The 18556-nt window shown below is 40.5% G+C and overlaps 4 protein-coding genes across 21 annotated transcripts in view; 2 read left to right on the top strand and 2 right to left on the bottom strand.

Annotated features, from left to right (window-relative positions):
- Positions 1-4: 4 nt before the first annotated feature.
- LOC144475398 (peroxisomal N(1)-acetyl-spermine/spermidine oxidase) lies at positions 5-5086 on the top strand. Its single transcript, XM_078191270.1, has 3 exons — positions 5-618; positions 954-1494; positions 1582-5086. Exons 1-3 carry the CDS (start codon positions 435-437, stop codon positions 2417-2419), a joined length of 1563 nt encoding a protein of 520 aa, XP_078047396.1. The 5' UTR covers positions 5-434; the 3' UTR covers positions 2420-5086.
- A 746-nt stretch (positions 5087-5832) lies between these two features.
- LOC144475399 (excitatory amino acid transporter 1) lies at positions 5833-16163 on the bottom strand. 10 transcript variants are annotated; one of them, XM_078191273.1, is made up of 9 exons: positions 15738-16163; positions 11501-11751; positions 10259-10510; positions 8414-8814; positions 8151-8345; positions 7881-8064; positions 7140-7568; positions 6931-7065; positions 5833-6832 (listed from the first exon to the last, which is right to left on the bottom strand). In XM_078191273.1, the coding sequence occupies exons 3-9, from the start codon at positions 10276-10278 to the stop codon at positions 6685-6687; spliced, it is 1512 nt and encodes a 503-aa protein (XP_078047399.1). In that variant the 5' UTR covers positions 10279-10510; positions 11501-11751; positions 15738-16163; the 3' UTR covers positions 5833-6684. The 10 variants fall into 10 exon arrangements, with proteins under 10 accessions (XP_078047399.1, XP_078047397.1, XP_078047401.1 ...); XM_078191271.1 differs by having other exon boundaries at positions 10259-10494; XM_078191275.1 differs by having other exon boundaries at positions 11540-11751.
- Positions 13390-18556, top strand: part of Ssdp (Sequence-specific single-stranded DNA-binding protein) — a 25989-nt gene continuing 20822 nt past the window's right edge. For 3 of the 4 annotated variants that reach the window (XM_078191283.1, XM_078191282.1, XM_078191285.1), the window contains exons 1-2: positions 13390-13525; positions 13613-14142. In XM_078191283.1, the coding sequence (XP_078047409.1) occupies positions 14027-14142 (116 nt within the window). In that variant the 5' untranslated portion in view covers positions 13390-13525; positions 13613-14026. The remainder of the gene's footprint in view (positions 13526-13612; positions 14143-18556) is intronic. The other variant, XM_078191286.1, reaches the window with a different exon arrangement.
- Positions 16265-18556, bottom strand: part of Atg10 (Autophagy-related 10) — a 4308-nt gene continuing 2016 nt past the window's right edge. Inside the window, exons 1-5 of one of the 6 annotated variants that reach the window (XM_078191300.1) lie at positions 18033-18180; positions 17506-17627; positions 17170-17395; positions 16538-16706; positions 16265-16452 (exon numbers count right to left, since the gene is read on the bottom strand). In XM_078191300.1, the coding sequence (XP_078047426.1) occupies positions 16365-16452; positions 16538-16706; positions 17170-17395; positions 17506-17613 (591 nt within the window). In that variant the 5' untranslated portion in view covers positions 17614-17627; positions 18033-18180 and the 3' untranslated portion in view covers positions 16265-16364. The other 5 variants (XM_078191298.1, XM_078191299.1, XM_078191297.1 and 2 more) reach the window with 5 other exon arrangements.

The following is an 18556-nucleotide window of genomic DNA, read 5'->3' as shown; positions in this document are numbered from 1 at the left end:
CTACGTGATGGTGGTGTTTTGTGGTTCATAATCCATGACCCCGGTCCCGTGTATATATTTATATATGTAACGGGGTATATTTTTTACGTATGGAAAAAATGAAATATTATTTAACAACACCATAAACAAAGATTTTTTAAATGCGAATATGCACATGTCCAAATTTTACGTAATACATTGGTAAAAGTCATACAGTAGAAATGACTGACCGAATGCGCGAGTCGTGTGTGCCTTCGGTTGCGCGCAGAAAATGGTAACAGTGAACAAACTTTGATCGTGGTTTGACCAGATATCTCCGAATGTTTTCGTTGGAAAATATAACGAAATATTACATAGTATTTAAAAGAAAATGGAGAAGTCTTTGCGTTCGTTATTCTCCGGATAAAATTTAATAAGCTGTCCGTATTCGTTCTATCGTTGACAGCTGATATGATATGATCATGGCGGAGTCCACAAAGAAAACGGAAGACGATGAAGTTAAGTGTAAAATTTTGATTATCGGAGCTGGAATGGCTGGTTTGTCAGCTGCAAATCATTTATTGAAGAACCATGAAACCGATTTTTTGATCGTAGAAGCACGAGGACGTATAGGTGGTCGTATTGTTGCATTGAAAATCGGTAAGTCACCGCTTAACCTTTTTTCCGGAATTTCTTGACAAGATTTACGTTAAACGGTTTCCAATCGAATGACTTGAATTGAAAAATCTGTCGCTAACTTTAAATATATTTTCCATACTTCAAGCGATATTTGTATTGTTTTTTCATTAATGCCTGTACTATACATATAAATATATATACATAAAACAATGTCCAAAATTCACACATCTAAACAACCAACGTTACAAATTTATTAAAAGATTACCGCAATTAGAGTCTAAGGTAGATATCTTCCTGTGCCTAGGTTAACAAGCTTATTTGTGACTCATTGAGATAACATACGTTTTTTGGTTTAGGTAACGAAAAAGTTGAATTGGGAGCAAACTGGATTCATGGAGTATTAGGAAATCCAATGTTTGAATTGGCAATGGCTAATGGATTAATAGATATTGTAAGAGTACCAAGGCCTCATAAAGTTGTAGCAGCCATGGAAGATGGAAAACAGTTGTCGTTTCCGATCTTGCAAGAAATCTACGAAGCTTATATATGTTTTTTAAAACGATGTGAAGAATATTTTCTAAGTCCTTATAGCCCTCCGGATGGAATAAACAGTGTTGGTGCGCACGTGGCATTAGAGGCTGAAATTTATTTATCATCCTTGCCTGAAGAAGAGAAGAGAGTCAGACAATTATTGTTTGATTGTTTACTTAAAAGGGAAACCTGTATTACTGGCTGTGATAGCATGGAAGATGTTGATCTCTTGGAAATGGGTTCTTACGCGGAATTACAAGGTGGAAACATTAGTCTTCCGGATGGGTATAGTGCGATATTGGAACCAGTAGCCAAACACATACCAAAAACCAGCATTCTCATTAGACATGTTGTGACAAAAATTCGGTAAAGAAAATCCTCTATTTCTAACGTTATTTGTTAGGACCAATGTGCGACAGAAGTATTTTCTTACATGAATTGTATTGATCTTAGGTGGCAGAGAAAGAAACACATAGAGGAGGAAAATTCCAAGAACGTTAGCTGTAGCGATTCGAACGGTTTTATTGAAGTACAATGCGAGAATGGGAAAAGGATACTAACAGAACATGTGATTTGTACATTGCCATTAGGAGTTCTTAAGGAAAAAGCTAACAATATATTTGAACCGCCTCTACCTAATTATAAACTTGAAGCCATAGATAGACTACTGTTCGGTACAGTGGACAAAATATTTTTAGAATACGAACGACCTTTTCTAAATCCTGGTATATCGGAAGTGATGCTTCTTTGGGACGACCGACGATTGTTGGAAGAGGAAAAACAGGATCTCAGTAAAACGTGGTTTCGGAAGATCTATTCCTTCACCAAGATTTCAGAGACATTGTTATTGGGATGGATATCGGGGAAAGCAGCCGAATACATGGAGAAATTGAGCGCCACGGAAGTGGCTGATGCATGCACAATAATATTGAGAAAATTTTTGAATGATCCATATGTGCCAGCTCCAAAGAGCTGTATTCATACCTCGTGGTACTCGCATCCGTATGCTCGTGGTTCGTACACAGCGATGGCCATTGGCGCAAGTCAATTAGACATCAACCGTTTAGCCGAGCCTATCAAACAGGAGAACGATCCGTCGAAGATTGTTATAGCGTTTGCCGGGGAGCACACGCATTCTTCCTTTTATAGTACAGTGCATGGCGCCTATTTGACCGGCCGGACCGCTGCACAAGCGCTGTTAGAGTCCAGGAAGAACGAGAAAAATTTGAGCCTTAACTGCGAAGACACGAGTGATCTCAGCTCGTGGATACAAGGGATCTCACTGAATTAAGAATAGGCAAAGATTCTTTCGACAACATGAAGAAAAAAAAAGAACTCGTCACCGAAAAGAAGCTGTTCTCTATGTCAACGTTTACACATGTATTGAGCACAATTTATTACTGACGGTTACGAACAATATTTTACACACTGTCGCAAGGCGATAATTGTGATTTCTATAGGCATCTTAGTATTAAACGCGAGTTTCGCAAACTGTTTTTATTTTGTAAATATTACAGTAAATATTGTTTATATTATGTACATAACAACGCCTGTCTAAGACTGTTAAGACTATTTGTAAACACGCATCTGGTTGAGTTTAGGAAATCATCGTCGTATCTTCGGTGAGAAGTCGTTTGAAATCACAGAACGTTGCTTCATTTGATAAGATCACCTAATCTCTAGTTGCATAAGTTCTGTACAGTATACAGGGTGTGGCGCCAGAACCAAAATTTCAATAATATCAAAATATCACCTGGTAAATCGCATAATTCGGTGACTACATTAGTCTGAATATTTATTTCTGTTGGGTTTACTTCTCAACTACTTTTTTCTCTACGTATACATATGTATGTAGTGTGTATATTCTACGCAAGTAACAATGTGAAATCCTCGGTAGTATTTATGCACTACGTTTCTGGCAAATCGCCCTGTTTATTACATTGAACGCGTTGGATGTATTTTTTGTCTTACAATTAGAGAAATTGATTGGAATGTTCACGTTCTTAGTCGCGTAACGATAACGTATATTTACTGTTTTACTTACGTTCGTAAGATATCAGTTAAGGTGATGTTGCGACAAGTTTGTCGGTCCACGCTTCACGCAGCGAAAATAGAAACGAAAACAAAGAGAATCAAAGCAAGGTATTTCTACAACATTCTACTAAAATTCAACGACATCGTCTGTTGTACACGTTTGTGTGTCTGGAGTCCGCATTTATGCCAGTGGCAGAGAATTTAGAAAGATTTGTAAGAGTTCCAGGAGTCATGATTTTATGAAAGATTAGTACTCTTATTCTTTTGTTCTCTTTTGCAAATATAAGAACACTTTTCTAGGGAAGTATTAGAGTTAACTTGCATTTTATCTAGTCACAATGCCTCAAGCAACTTAGTTTTAAACGATTGTTATATCTGTGGTTTTTCTTAATTGTTATTCGATACCGAATCGGTTAACCGATATGTTAGTAACTTAACTGTGCTACTCGCTTTTGCAGAATCCTTTATAATTTTAAAAGGACAAAATAGAAAACTCGGGACGGTCCGCTTCTGTTTAAAATGCAATAGAATCATTTGCAATAACTACTGTTTTACTATATTGTACATTCGATACTTTCGGAAAGTAAGTTTTCTTTTTATGCAATAATGAGATACCAAATACGTGTATGTATTTATTTTTCTGTAACTGCCACTTAACATTAATTCATGATAGCGCAAATCCGAGAAAAAACTAATGAAACAAAAAGAAATGTTATATTATGCACAGATAATACTATAACTGAAATAAATAATTTTCAGTAATTACCTTAAGATAATTGTTTCATGCTTCAAACGAACCTATACATACTACTGTGAACAAAAAGTAATGTGAATTTGTTTATAAAATGTAAATTCTTTATTTATTCTTACAAATCAATTTCATCCCCTTCAAAGTAATCCCCGTCCGATAAAACGCAGTTTTGCCAACGTTTTTTCCATTCTTCGAAACAAACGGAATAGTTTTTTTCCGGTATAGCCTTCAAGACCTTCTTCGATTTAGTTTTTATCTCCTCAATCGTGTCAAAACGGCGTCCCCGCATTGGCCTTTTGAGTTTTTTCTGAATAGCCAGAAGTCGCACGGAGCCAAATCAGGCGAATACGGTGGTTGCGGAACGATATGAGTCGAGTTTTTGGCAATAAAGTCGCGAAGAACCAATCCAGTATGACACGGTGCACTATCGTGATGACTTTTGGTTGTTTACAAAAACACGTGTAATTCGGAGATAATTAAAAGTTTTGACAAACAGACGCTTGGCAAATGTTATAGACAATCCTACCAATCTAGGAAAAAAAAATAAATAAAGAATTTACATTTTATAAACAAATTCACCTTACTTTTTGTTCACAGTGTTATATTGTACATGCTATACGAACAATCTAACACATAGAATAGTTTTATTTACTTTCGCTGTGATAGAGGTATTATTTTAGTTCTTACGTGAGATACGATTTTATTTGGAAATAAGCAATGTCTTTATTGTTATATCAGTTTGTACATTTATTGTACAAATAAATATTATACAGCATATTGTTATGCAACTATGGCATTACTTAAATACGTACAGGTACATACATAAATACTATTTATAGAATTGGATTAGAATTTGTAACCGTGTATCACTTAGCAAAATCAGCAATAGTAATATTTGATATATCAAGAAAAATCGTAGTATTGACATTAGCTTTTCTCAGTTAGAAATTTCAAATATTCTGTGATATGTTACTCCAAATAATTACCATATTTTGGTCTTGTGTAAAAATTTGAATTATTAAGTTTAATTTGAAACTAAGAGTTGAGGGAAAAGCTAATTCAATTTCCTAATAACTTGATTACACGACAACAGACATATAACTACGTAAAATTAACTATACAATTCATATATTTTTTTCATATTTTTTCTGTCTTTCTCTTTTTATTCCAATACATTCTTTGCAAAAAATAACATATTAGTATTTTTAGTTATTATTTTTTCTGAACGATCAACGTTAGATTAGAATCCTTAAATATACATAGATATGCTGCACTTTTCGAATGTTTTGATCGTTTAGGTTTAGATGAATCGGTTACGATGCAAGAAACTTGAAATGTAGTACAGTACATAGTTATCTTATGACTTAATCGACTTTCGTCCGTGTAAAGTATAGCACAATGAATAAGTTAAAAATACAAGTTTGACTGTTCAGTTACACTCATCGCATGCACCGATATTACTGCGTAAACGAATACATGTAGTAATAAACGTTTCATAGATTCGGTGAACACTTTTCATCTAAATAGTACGTCGGTAAGGTACTGTAGTAAGAGATTAAATACCATAACATCTGTGATCACTGGTTCTACGGTTCCTATCAGTATTCAACGAGTTCTTTTCTGCGTATCTCTGCAAATAATGCTAACTATGGAAAATTGAACACATTCATAACGGATTTGTATTATTGCTTTCACGACTTCGGAAAGTAATAACAATTCATTTCACGCTTGTTCAACTATTTCATCTTCCAGCTAACAATAAGTTGTAATAAATATATAGTTCGTATAGTAATGGAAGACAACGCTTAATATAGCAAGTGTATGCATTTCTCTTTCTCTGTGTGCGTGCGTGCGCGCGTGCGCGCGCGCGCGCGTGTGTGTGTGTGTTGCGTATCGTATGTAATTATCGTTGGTACTAATACTGTTACTAATTTATTGCTTGGCCGTTTAAGTTTTCAAATGAAAATGTGTCTTACATAGCGACTTGAACAGAAAAAGTTGTTTAACGTAGGTCATTGAATTTTCTATGTTAGCCATCGATCGGAAAATTTCTGTTACTTCATATGATTAAACTCCTTAAGAATGTGACCGGGAAACAGTTAAATTCGGAAGTGACTATGTAACAATTAACAACAGATATCAGAAGAAATTGAAACATTTGGGCAGTAACTTGGGCGTTCATACTAATCTATTGGATCGCTTTTAAGTGTACAGAATTTTCCTAGGAAGCTTCGTCAAGCAGAGACGAACGTTGCTAACGATATTTAGATTCGGTCGCATGTTTGATAGTTTCGCGAAACAATTACCAAGTCAGTAAAAAAGGACCCGATTTGAAAAAAAAAACATAGACGAGATTACGTTTGGCATATTTGGCACTTGATTTCGCGGTGTTCTCGGAATGTGTACTGAATGAAAATCAGTAACCACTGTGAAACTCCCAGAGTCTTCTAATTCAAGCCGGTAGCTGAAAACGACCATTAAAACATGATCAGACCGTTGGATCATTTTGTACTTTAACCGAACGAGATTAAATCTAAAACACTACTAATCGCGCCTAGAAGTATTGCGCGAAAGGGTTGTTGTTTGCTCGATGGTGGATCGATTTCATTTCAAGGTACAATATTTTTGCCACCGTTTCTGCCATGACAGAACCATTTTGGTGTCCCGAGTTTCGTGTACGTGTTCGATAAACTTCTTTGTGCAGGAATGTGCGGTGTCGAAGTCGAAAGAAATGTCTCGACAAGACGAATTATCTGTTACCGATGCTAATTTCATATGGACGTCGAGGTATGACGATCTCCACCGTTTTGAGAATGTGTATTATGAGGCAGGGTGGCCAGTTCGTTTTTGCTCAGGTAATTCACTATACCTGCCCCCAGGGAATCGCCTACCACGTTTACTGTTGTTCTACAACGATCTCTGCGAATTAATAAATTAATCAAAGATTTAAGTAACCAGCAGAATAGTAAATAGAATCAATTTCGAATTTCGAGCAACCAAAAGCAGAATCAACTTACAGCAACCAATCGACTGCAATCACCAGGAACACATCATCAGCTGGCAGACGAACCGTGTCCAGTACCATCACCATGGTCACCAGACCTGCTTGCGGGATTCCAGCTGCTCCGATACTTGCCGCAGTCGCTGTTATACTAACATCAGAGGTATCCGATCAGTTTTTATTAGATTTTTATTGGTTTGAATTTAAGACGCTTGTCTCTCTCACCTAACAGCCACTAACTGTCCAAAGGTAAGGCTGACTTGACGCACTTGAGCGATGAAAATCGCGGCCACAGCTTCATAGAGGGCCGTGCCATCCATATTAATGGTGGCACCTATGGGTAAAACAAACCTGGTGACCCGTGGATCAACGTGGTTCCGCTCTTCCAAGCAGTTGATGGCGACAGGCAGAGTGGCAGAGCTCGACGACGTGCCGAAAGCAGTGACCAGTGCTTGCGCCAAATTCGATATGTAAACGTATGGATTTCTCCTTGTGATTACAAAATACAGAATAGGCAGAACTATGAAACCATGTATGAACAGGCCAATCAACACGGTCAAGAAGTACATGCCCAATTGAGCAACCACTTCGTCCAGGGATTGCATCTCGGTGATTTTCGCGGCTACCAGGAATAGCACACCAACGGGCGACAACCTGGAAGACGGTATAAATTTAACTGTTCGACTTATTGTTATTTTTTTCGTTTCGTCGAGGGAACAACATCATTTTTTTAGCAATCAAAGCCAGATATACACGTTATTGAAGCTTAGAGATACTTGATACTCGGAGATCCAACCCTCTTTAACGGGTTAGCATTGAAACTTTGTTTGTTAGATTTTGAAAGTCTCGTTAGAATGTAACTTCAACAACCGGTACCACTCGTCTTGTTTGCCGGTTGAAAGGAGTAGCTAAAAGAACACGGACATGCAACATGCTCTGCAGCACATTCATCAAATGTGAATTTACCAAATGACCCAGTGAGTAATCAACATCATCGCGCCCGACAAGGATTCAAAGAAATAGAGCAGCGGTTTTCCTGTCTCCTCCATCTTCCCCAAAGTAATACCTAAAACCGTGGCAAAGACAACCAGACCCATGATATTTGTTCCGGAGACGCTCTTCTGTACCGGCTCCCAATCGTCCATGTTGACTGTTCGGAACAAAAAGAACAATAGTGTGTAATAGCATGCTATAGCACAATATATTACAGTATAATTTAACGTCTTTGATCATTACCCGAAGTGCTGTTGTCCGGTTTCTGCATTTCGGTTCGGTGTTGAGAAATGCAAGCCTCCACCAAATTTGGTGGAAACATGTTTCTGACCAGATCCATCAGTGTGTCGATAGTGGAAACATTCTGCGGGGGTGATTTCGTTTTCACGTGTGGGTTATTTCCCACACCCGGCTGAATGGTAATCACTAGAATGATGCCTGCAAGAAGGAGAATTGAGCGGATCAATCAAATAGAATCAAACGACGAATCGACCTAAACAACCGACCTAAGACAACAGCGCTGATAGTGGTCACCATATAATATGTAACCGCTCGATAACCGATTCTGCCGCTAAGTGAGAGGTCCAGAGACCCAATGGCGGACACCAAGCTGGAGATGATCAGCGGCAGTATCAGACTTTTCAGCATCCTCAGAAATAGATCTCCGATATAGTTGATGTACATAATCTCGCGCGGTTTCCATCCTTCCGTCCTTGTGGATCTCAGGATGATGCCGAGGATAACTCCGCCGACCACTCCGCCGACCGTCAAAATTGTTAAAGAATTGTGCTGCAGGCACGATCGGATCTTCTCCTGTCTGGTCTTCGGCCTTTTGTTCGGCTCTTGAGGGTAGTACGAGGTACGCTCCGCGATTTTGCATTGTGTGTCGGTACCTGATAACGGCGTTCTGCAACCGAAAAGCATGTAAGAATACCAAGACAGCAGGAGAGATCGAAGCAGGTAGAATCGAACGATCTGCTCTGTATTTGTCTGCACTATTCGTAATCGGAATCGTTTTGCATTAATCAAATTTGCATGCGAATGGTCTCGCATATTGTCGCGTTGCGTAACAATGTTTACAATAATGCTGACAACATCTCCAGGAATGAAAATACTCCGACAAAAGGATAAATGTTTTTACCGACAAAAGGGTTAATTGCAACAGTTAATCCGTTAACGGTGTCAACGAGGCGACGCTTGCAACACAGCCAATTCCGTCGGTGAAACTAATAACCAGACACGGTATCACGAATAACACGACTGTTAGAAAAAAATGTAGACCACAATCGTGACGCGTTTAAAAAAAAACTACTATAACTGATGTTGATTTCATTGTTGCAACTGTTCTTGCATTCTAACGCGATTCAATTATAAAAGTTTCTTCCTCTGTTGTGGAATATTAAAAAATTCGCGCATTAAGAATATTTTTAGAATAGTTGGAATTCCTATTTTCGTGTGATCGGTGGAATGCGTCTGGCAGCGTGCACTAGCACACCGATGCATCACGAACGCATCTTCCGAGCCAGGGACTTGAACGGCCGCAATGGCAGCTTTGACATCGTGTTGCACCAATTTATAACATATTCCGCCCGACTCAATTACTTTCTTCTGTTCGGCTTTAAAACTCGACAGATACCTATCCGTCAAAAATAGGAAATCGTTTTGAACATCCGATAAAAATAACAAATTATGCAAAAGAATCTGAAATTGCAAAGCTCTGGGATTGTTTTGTAAAAGAATACGCGCTGAAGGCTACGCTGGCGTATGAAAGCACGATGATTGACAATGACTTCGGCCAATTCTGTTATTACGTTCCCGCGCACGTTCCTCTTCATCTTAGCCGCTTGGTCGCGCTCGCGTTCACCAACAACCTTCTAATCTAATCGAGTTAAATAATCGGTCGAGACATTTGACACTGACTCTTCGTACCTCTAATTCAATTCGATACGGTTCGATTCGATTCAACAGGTCTAACAATGTTTCATCGAAAATATAAATAGTATAGCAGCAACTTTGAACCCTTACACTAGTGACGGAGAGTTCGAAAATTTTCGAAGCAACTTCTGAAACATCGTTCTATCGAATAATTTTAATTGATACCAGTCTCGTTTAGCCTTCACAAACAATGTATAGGGATCAAAGAATAGTGCTCATGTAGGTATCGGTATTAATGCCTTAACAGATGATTAAAGTTAATCGAGATTTGTGCGGTACCGTGCGAACAAAAATATTCGTCATGGATCATTGATCAAAATGGATCAAGAATAACAGAGAAAATTGAATCGTTTCAAGACACGAGAAGCAACCATCGAGAAGTGCATTGAAGAAACAAGGTGGTAGGTGTTACGTACAGTTCGGTGGAGACTTCCATGACGGGGCCGGGTCCTCTGCTGGGCTAGGCTTGCCTGGCGTAATTATCGTGTCACGACGAAAGACAACGGTCGCCCGTTCGCATAGAGTATGGAACGTCACTTCCGGTCAGCCGGAAGCGGCTGGTGCGCGTTGCGTCCCCGATGGAGTCGGGGAACGAAAACCTCCGAAACGGTTGCCCTTCCTTTTCCCCTTCGCCTCGGTTCTTCCCGTTCTCCTATGAAAAGAAGATGCTGGACCGAGAAAGTAAAAGAGCGACGATCAAAATGCGTGAAGCAGCAGGACAGAAGAGAGCTTCCGATTACGAGTCACACCTCGAAGTCCTCGATCAGAGGGACGCTCACTTGCCGTTTCTACCGTTTTCCGTTAAGCTTCCGGTGAACTTCCGGTTGACTACCGGTTTCGGTTTGCACTCAACGCCCGGTTTTACAAATTTTCCGGAATCTAGCTCTCTTCTGAAGAGAGTCTACTGACGCTAACCGCGGTGTCTTAGTTACTGCCAAGATCGAATGCAAACCGTTCTTTCTCCCATGTCGGAGACCCCGAACTCAGACTCGCGCGAACACGGCACAACATCGATTGCGACAATTGCAGCGATTACGGCGCGAGGAACACCACTTGCAAACGTTTCAGCCGATCGATCTGGCGAATCGCGAGGAACAGCGGCTCGCACCGCCGGAAGCCTCCTCCAGTGTTACTGGTAGCTTACTGTTACCGACAAGAGGACTCTAGATCTCTAGCCTCTAGGGGGAGAGAGCAAGAGAAGAGGAGGGGGAGAGGAGCAGGCAGAGGCCGGAGGAGTCGAAGAAAAGGATCGATCGGGAGACAACTCGGCAAGCGAACGATACGATTGTCGTTCGTCGACGAGAGGATAAGGCTGGATACACGCGAATCAGCTTTCGACGGTGGTTCAACCGTGGTTTGACGGTGGTTCGTCGGTCTGCTCGGCGAGGAGAGGATGTGTGCTGATGGAGCTCTTAATCTGTGCCACCTTGGGTGGTACGATTAGCTATGGCGATCCCCCAGCGACGATCTCTTCCTGCCGTGACGGCCTATCATCGTCAGATACGCTACAAATACGCGATGGCCGACCCACGATCCACGATCTACGATCCACGACCCCATCGGGAGCACCGGTTTACGGATCTATTGTTCGACGGTCGGTTCGATATCTCTCTCGCTGTCTCTTGCCGTCTCTCACCTTGCTCTCTATCTACGCTTACATGGGAGAGGATCACCGGTGCCCTTCCTCTGATACACACCAGATCCCTTCCTTCCGACTTGAACTAAATTCCTCTTCCTCCAACGTCCCAGTGGCGTCCAAATGGCGGTCCCAGTGGCGTCCAAATCGCGTCCTAGAGTGTCTCCTCCACTCTTTCCCTATCCACGATGGTCTTTAACCACAGTGGACAAAACTTTTCCCTCTTGTGATCCTACCATGCCAGAACATGTTTTCTTTCCATCGTCATTCGATCTGGGGGAAAATCATGAAAGTCGCTCGATTGTACAAGTTTTCGGGAAACAAGGAACTCGATGCCTATCTACGAGCTGATTCCAACATTTGGAAAAACTCGTGATCCAAGGACCGGATTCAAAAGCGAGTTACGAAGCTAATGCGTGGCCAAGTACGACAGCTTTCCACGGTGAGAAAATAAATGAATTAATCGGGTACGCGTGTACCCGATCGAAAGTGACGCAACTAGAGGGAGAAATGACTTTGATAATTAGTCGGGTACGTGTGTACTTGACTGAACCCCAGTCAAGCATGATACACTTCCGCGCGACTGCGATTAGCGGCATAGTAGCCTGTTGGCAACCCCGACATCAATGAATTTTCTTCTGCTTATTCTACTTATTCCAGCTACACTATTCGTTACGGAATATCGGTTGTATATGTTTCACGATATAATCGAGTTCTTGCTGTTTGAACAATTTTTCTGTACAACCGAATAGAATACTGCATCCATTTTTGCGACGCTGAGGCGTAGCGTAAAGAGGGTTGCCTGCCATCTTCCGCCTCTCGACGTTCGCCCACCACTATGCCGAATAACGCTCTACGGAAAATTTTCGAAGGCTTTCTTCCTCTCGACGCGGCTCACAGTCCTAAAAGCGACCCATTTCCTCGCCCCCAGTTGCCCCGATTGCTTTCATCCGTTTAACATTCGGCATTTAACCCCTTTAGCACTTTCAACGAACGATTTTTACAAAATGACAGAGACAATTCTTCACCCGAGTTTCCGGTCGTTAAGATTTTATCCGAACTATCCAAGCGTTAATGTGTAATACTTTTAATTAAGTCGAGACCGGATCAAGTTACTTCACGTGACGAATTTTGGTTCCAACAATTCCTCGTAATGTTGCAACAGTTCCAGTTAACTTCCCGAATTATGCCACTAACTGACCATTTTCTCGATCAAATATAATTTTGTTCGGAGAACCGAGCGCGTCTTGATGACATGGCCCACGTTTAAACACCATCATCTGTTGGTAGATCGGTGCTGTTCCACGTGCGACCTGTGGACCAATTACTGCAGTATTATTCAGCAGCGAAACAATTTTAACGCGCGAGTCTCAAGCTTTTTTTCAACTAATAATAAATAAACTAATCGAATAGGCTTTGCGTGGATTTTGAACGTAACCATTCCGCGTCCACTCGGACCCGAAGAGTTCGCGGTGATCTCCGGGCTGTTCCATTCTTTAATATAATTCAGCGCATGACCCGAACGAAATCAATTACAAACTTGACCCACCTCTACCCTTCCTGCCACCGCACCGCAACAAATCGTACCGAACCGTACCGAACCGTACCGAACTGTACCGAACAGAACCGTACGGAACCGACGAGAAACACTTCAAAGTATTACAACTTCCTTCCTCCTCCCTTTACTAGCCGTTGCTCACCGAAGAAACAAAACGAGCGGACGCGATGCTATCCCTCGGCCTCGGTCCCTCCTCCGTACTGCCGTTATTGTAATAATTTACGTAAGGCCAGACCGTTCGAAAACCGAACGAAGGTATTTCCGAGTCCAAGGCTCGGTTGCGAAACAATTTATTTTTAAAATGTTGCTTGTCAGAACCAAACGTTGTCACGGTGCCCGAGCGCAGGTTCTCACCGTCACGTTAGCAGTGACCAGATGGATCCTCCGGGATGCCGGGATCCTCCAATAGATCCTTAAGATTAATTATTCTGAAGACCGAGTGCAGTCGCAAACCAAATAGAGTAACTCGAGTTGCTCTCTCCTAAGATGGTAGTACAATCTGCTTATTTGAAATCTTTAAAGTAGGCCAACGATTCGTATCGAATTTCTAAAAGTGCGACAAATTTTATTCACCAGAGTTCCGCCGTTTCATCGCTGACCTTCGTTAAGTGAAACGATCACGCAGCTACATAAAACGTTTACTTCTGTATATCTCTCAACCGGCTCGGCAACATCGTTTCTCGAAGAACAAGAAGGAGAAGAAGGGAAGAGAGAACGAAATAGGAACTGAGTGCGAGAGAGAAAGAGAGAGACCGTGGGTTAAACAATTATTCATTCACGAGAATGCGTCTACGTAACGCGGATTCGTTACGCGATCATAAAGCATCTCCATAGACGACCTTTGAACTTCGCGAGAACTGAAGTTTCCGAGCAATGTACTCGTAGCTCGTGGCACGTTGTAGCGCAAATTAGTGATTTTCGCGGATCATGTATCACGGAAACAAATTAGTCGGTTGGAGCAAACTTACCATGCAACAAATTATTTGAAACATGTATCACATCAAGCTGAAATTACATACGAGTTGGCAAAAGCTGCTCGATAAAAACAATACTAACCGTCACGGTACAGGAAGAAAGACAGCCAAGATTCGTCGTACAAAAATAACGTAAGGATCACGATTTCTCATCGTAGCCTACTCTCAAGGTAACGGATTTGAATATTCATCGAGTATTGTCAACCTATTCGAATGAAGCTCGCTCGAGACACGCCTGTCGATCTGCGAAACGAATCGATGATCGAGCTAGAGTCCCATCGATCGGGAAACGATGTGGATCGCCCACAAAAGACGATTCGAACAGTTCAAACAGCTTCCGCCCACGTTTCGATCCCATCATCCGCTTGTGTATCATCGACCGATTGCGTCATGCGGTCGGTTCTATAATAGTTCATTAAATTGCCGGTAATTCGTGGTCGCGGGGGTATTTTATGCAGTATAAATGAATGAGCATTACCGTGCTATACTTTCAAAGGCCAATTTACGTGTCCGCTGCGTGCCAATCGCGAAAACAAGTCGGAAGGCTCGTCGATCTCAATCGTCTGAATCATAGAAATCAAATTTCCCGCTTATTTCCCGTACTCACTTGTTGTGTTTCGACGACTATCCCCATATAAGTAGTTGTTGGAAGAAATAAAAAAAAAAGAACAAGAAAACAACAAAACATCTTATCTGAAATAATCAAGAGATCGACGGTACCTTACGAAGATCGCCTGTCCAGAGGTTAACGACGAAAAGCAGTCAACTCGTTGAACAATTTTCCCTTCGTTTTTCAATGACTTGTACCTATATTATTCTTACCGAATTTTCAAGTTATATCGAGTAACATCTCCTCGTTTCAACTTGTTTCTCGTTTTTAGACAAACGTTAATGCGCCGCGGCTAACAATAAGTCTCCCGCGTAAAAGCTAGCGATCGTTCTTCTGCACATGCGCGCCAGTTCCCCGCTCAAACGTTTTGTATTTTCTCAGCGTTAAACGATTTCTCCGTCGAACGTGCTTCTTTACTATAACAAAGTAGTGCAACAAATGCTCTACATGTCATCGTCGGAATTAGCGAACTTATTATTAGTTCCAATTCGATACAGCGTAAGACCACATTAGTTGCTCAACAGCTCGGAGAAAATTCGGATTAAACAAATATGTATATTTCGTTTTCCTTTGGAACATGACGGTATTATACTTAATTTTCTACCTTGTTAGAAGTTTTATGGTTCAATCAACGGAAATTTTAATTCTATTAAAATTAGCTTGAAGAATGGGAATCCGAATGTTAGAATCCGGTTTTTTATAACCACAAGCCACCGATGATATTACCAGTGATTCACGATTTTTCTCTTTGTTTTTGGAATTCCATCATAGGATAAATTTAAAAATTGCTAAAATATTTTATTGACAGCACCACTTTCGCCCTATCCAACAATCTATCTAAATCCGCATCGATGTAGATTACTTTAATGCTCGTTGATAAATGATCAGCATCTCTGCATAAATTACGCACAGCTTTGATGGGTAATAGCAGATAATAGAAATGCTGTTTAGACAACGCGTGGCGACAAGTCGTTTATTGCATAATTCATGACATGACTCGACGTTGGATTTGAGATCAAACACTACGACGTCGATTAAAATGTTTATTCTGTTTATAATCGGTTCGACGTAAGATGATCGCGCGATATCGAGATATAGTAAAATTCATCTGACTTACCTCCGGTAGTGTTCGTTCCTTTGTTCAAAAAGGGACACTCCGTGTGCACAATAAGCATGCACTGATTCCGGTGGAGACGAAAAGAATGAGAGACACGAATTGATGATCGTAGGTGTTTACCGGATAAACGAATATAGGCGCGTAACAGCGTCAGCGAGCAGAAAAATTACGTGCGCATACGCCGAACCCACTGATTGTAGGTTGTAACACGTTTTCATGTATACCGTGGAATGACACTGCTAGGACTGTGCCACTACGAAGAATGTACAATTCGATCTGAGAATTCGAAAAGCGCGCGGGTGGTGGGGTAGAAGAATGGAGGGGAAAACCGAGTGAACGTATGAGCTACATGACATGATTGGCTCCCGCGAAGTTAACCCGTCAAGTCGACCAATTGTTAGCCGCTGCTTAAGCCGAATCTTTGATGCTTCTTCGCGCATGTCATCTGCGCAGTGGCGGTAAGTCGCAGGTGGTTCTCTCAAATACTTCATTGTTTGTCCAATTAAAGATCAAAAACTACAGTGAAGTCAACCACAAAAACCGAACTTTATTCTAAAGACAGATTTCAGTTAATTACAGTATTATAAACTTTATTTTCTACATTATGGTACTTGCGTTAAATAGCACTTACACGGTTAAATTGTAATATTCGTTTTGTAATTTAAGGAACGCAGAAGGAGCAATGACACTGAGCCAGCTGACCAGTTTGTTTTTACTAAAATAAAATACAAGCATTACATCGATGATACTGCTTACTCACTGGTATGATTAATCTGCAGGATTAAATACCTTTTACTTACCTTTTACTCGTAAATTGTAAAAGTTCTTGCGACTTGCAAGGGTGCAAATGCAAGAATGGTGTACCTAGTATGGGATGTATTGCCTGTGAAAGTTCGTTATAGTTTAAATTTGCACCCGCGTCAATTGATTGGGCCTCTTGCACGGTTATTGGATTGATGCCAGGAAAATCTATAAAAGCAAATAAATCATTTTTATGAGACATATTGGTTACGTGTGAAAAATTCAAATACAAATACACATTTTGATAGTGGATGTGTAAAGTATCGAAATGCATTCTATTTGTGTGCTGTAAAACGCAGATTTCTTTTGTTTCCCATCATCTTTCGTCTTTAGTCAGTTTTATTCCGTTCGGTGCCTTCTTAGCCTAGTTCGAGATAGGCTCGAATCGAAGGAACAATCAGCATTATGTCGCCCGCCACTTCCAACAGTCGGTACATACCAGATTAAGGTCTAGTGGTGATCAGGCGACGATTGTAATAGAAATCTTATATTTTTTATGAAGAAGACATCGCGAGATTAACGAGTAACCGCTGAACGTCGTGAAATACCACACACGAACAGATATTTCCATTTTACTCTTATTTTAGTATATACTATACGCGTATTATTATGCATGCAATTGTATTACAACCTGATTTCCAGCCATGGAAATATATTACGGGAACACCGTAGCTCATGGACCAGACTATGTGGTGTTCCGTGACAAATGGTTTCTCAATTGTAGAGGGGGCTTCAAATGGGTCGTCTGTTAACTCGAAATTTAAATCGTCTTCTGTGTCGTTACTTTTGAATATCGAACAATTTGCAGGAAATAGATGTTTTCTCTGTCTAAAGAGGTACGCCCCTCCGGCTACGTCCTGAAAATGATTTATATGTACATATTTAATGAAAATTCCGATGCATTAAGCCATCAAGCAATTTATTGAAGCACCATTTGATCTTCGAATTAAATTCGAATTTGATTTACCTTATTGCCTCGAAGTTCCCAGCCATCGGAGATTCTATTCGAAATCTCTAGAAAATTTTCGGCATTCTCGATAAATTCTTCCCACGTAATCGTCCCTGGACCATCCATCGAAAATCATAAAACTATACAAATATAATATATATGGGGTTACTATATTTTCTACAAAATAAAAGCGTAAAATTGATCGCGAATTAATTCGTGTCCTCCGTTACTCCCTCCTCTGCCATTTCTACCGTTGTTGCGCTTATCATACAACTAGTTTGTAGTTACATTTAAACGAAATACCCAAAATATTTACGTGAAATCTCACGATATTTGTCTGTTCGAAAGAGTAAAGTTGTTCCTACACCGAAAAATGTTCTAAAAATATACAACTATTATTTATAGAAATTTCAAGAATTAAGCCCTATAGAGTTTACGCATTCACTGATAAAGATACTTGTAGATATGGTGTTTGAGTTTTCGGTGTATTGCAACACATGATCCATTCATATCGTGACAAAATTAAGAAAGGGGAAGATGCACACCCAAAGGAATGGCTTGTCTCTTTTCTGCCCGACCCCTCGACGTTCAGTCAATTGTCGGCTATTTTGCATCGGCAATGTTCGTCGATATTCGGCTCTATTCGGTTATCCCTGCTACATACACATGTATATGTATATATGCACGTATTTATATACATGCCCAGGTAACTGAACATACATACATATACATACATGACATATGCGTGCCGAATGTATACAGATACACCTCGCCGTGCAACGATTGGCATCCAATAGCACGTAGCGTTGCAATCAGGAACGTGTCTTCGATAGGTGCATCTGTATCCACTTTTATGAAAGTTCAGCCATAACGATATTATGTACCGGGTATATTTGTCATAACTTTTTACACCGATCGAATGCGCTATTAACCAACGTGATCAATGTATAGCACGTAACGTCGCTTTAGGATGCGAACTACAAACAATTTACTATTCCAGATCGTACCTACCCAAAGCATAGTTTCATGAAAAAGTGTAGATAGCTTGGAGCATATGAAACAATGAAAA

This window comes from Augochlora pura, chromosome 9 (genome assembly GCF_028453695.1).
Source record: "Augochlora pura isolate Apur16 chromosome 9, APUR_v2.2.1, whole genome shotgun sequence".
In the NCBI taxonomy this organism is placed as follows: Eukaryota; Metazoa; Arthropoda; class Insecta; order Hymenoptera; family Halictidae; genus Augochlora; species Augochlora pura.
The sequence above is the reverse complement of the archived record's forward strand: the minus strand, read 5'-3'. Positions and strand labels throughout refer to the sequence as shown.

Bases quoted from the DNA above. Each gene is read 5' to 3' on its own strand.
- LOC144475399 (XM_078191273.1), bottom strand. From the start codon at position 10,278: ATGGAAGTCTCCACCGAACT. The intron at 8,346-8,413 runs GTCGGTTGTTTA...TCCTTCTTGCAG, and splicing joins TATCAGCGCTGTTGTCTTAG to GCATCATTCTAGTGATTACC. The intron at 7,066-7,139 runs GTGAGAGAGACA...CTCTGATGTTAG, and splicing joins GGACAGTTAGTGGCTGTTAG to TATAACAGCGACTGCGGCAA.
- LOC144475398 (XM_078191270.1), top strand. From the start codon at position 435: ATGATCATGGCGGAGTCCACAAAGAAAACGGAAGACGATGAAGTTAAG. The intron at 619-953 runs GTAAGTCACCGC...TTTTTGGTTTAG, and splicing joins TATTGTTGCATTGAAAATCG to GTAACGAAAAAGTTGAATTG. The intron at 1,495-1,581 runs GTAAAGAAAATC...TATTGATCTTAG, and splicing joins CATGTTGTGACAAAAATTCG to GTGGCAGAGAAAGAAACACA.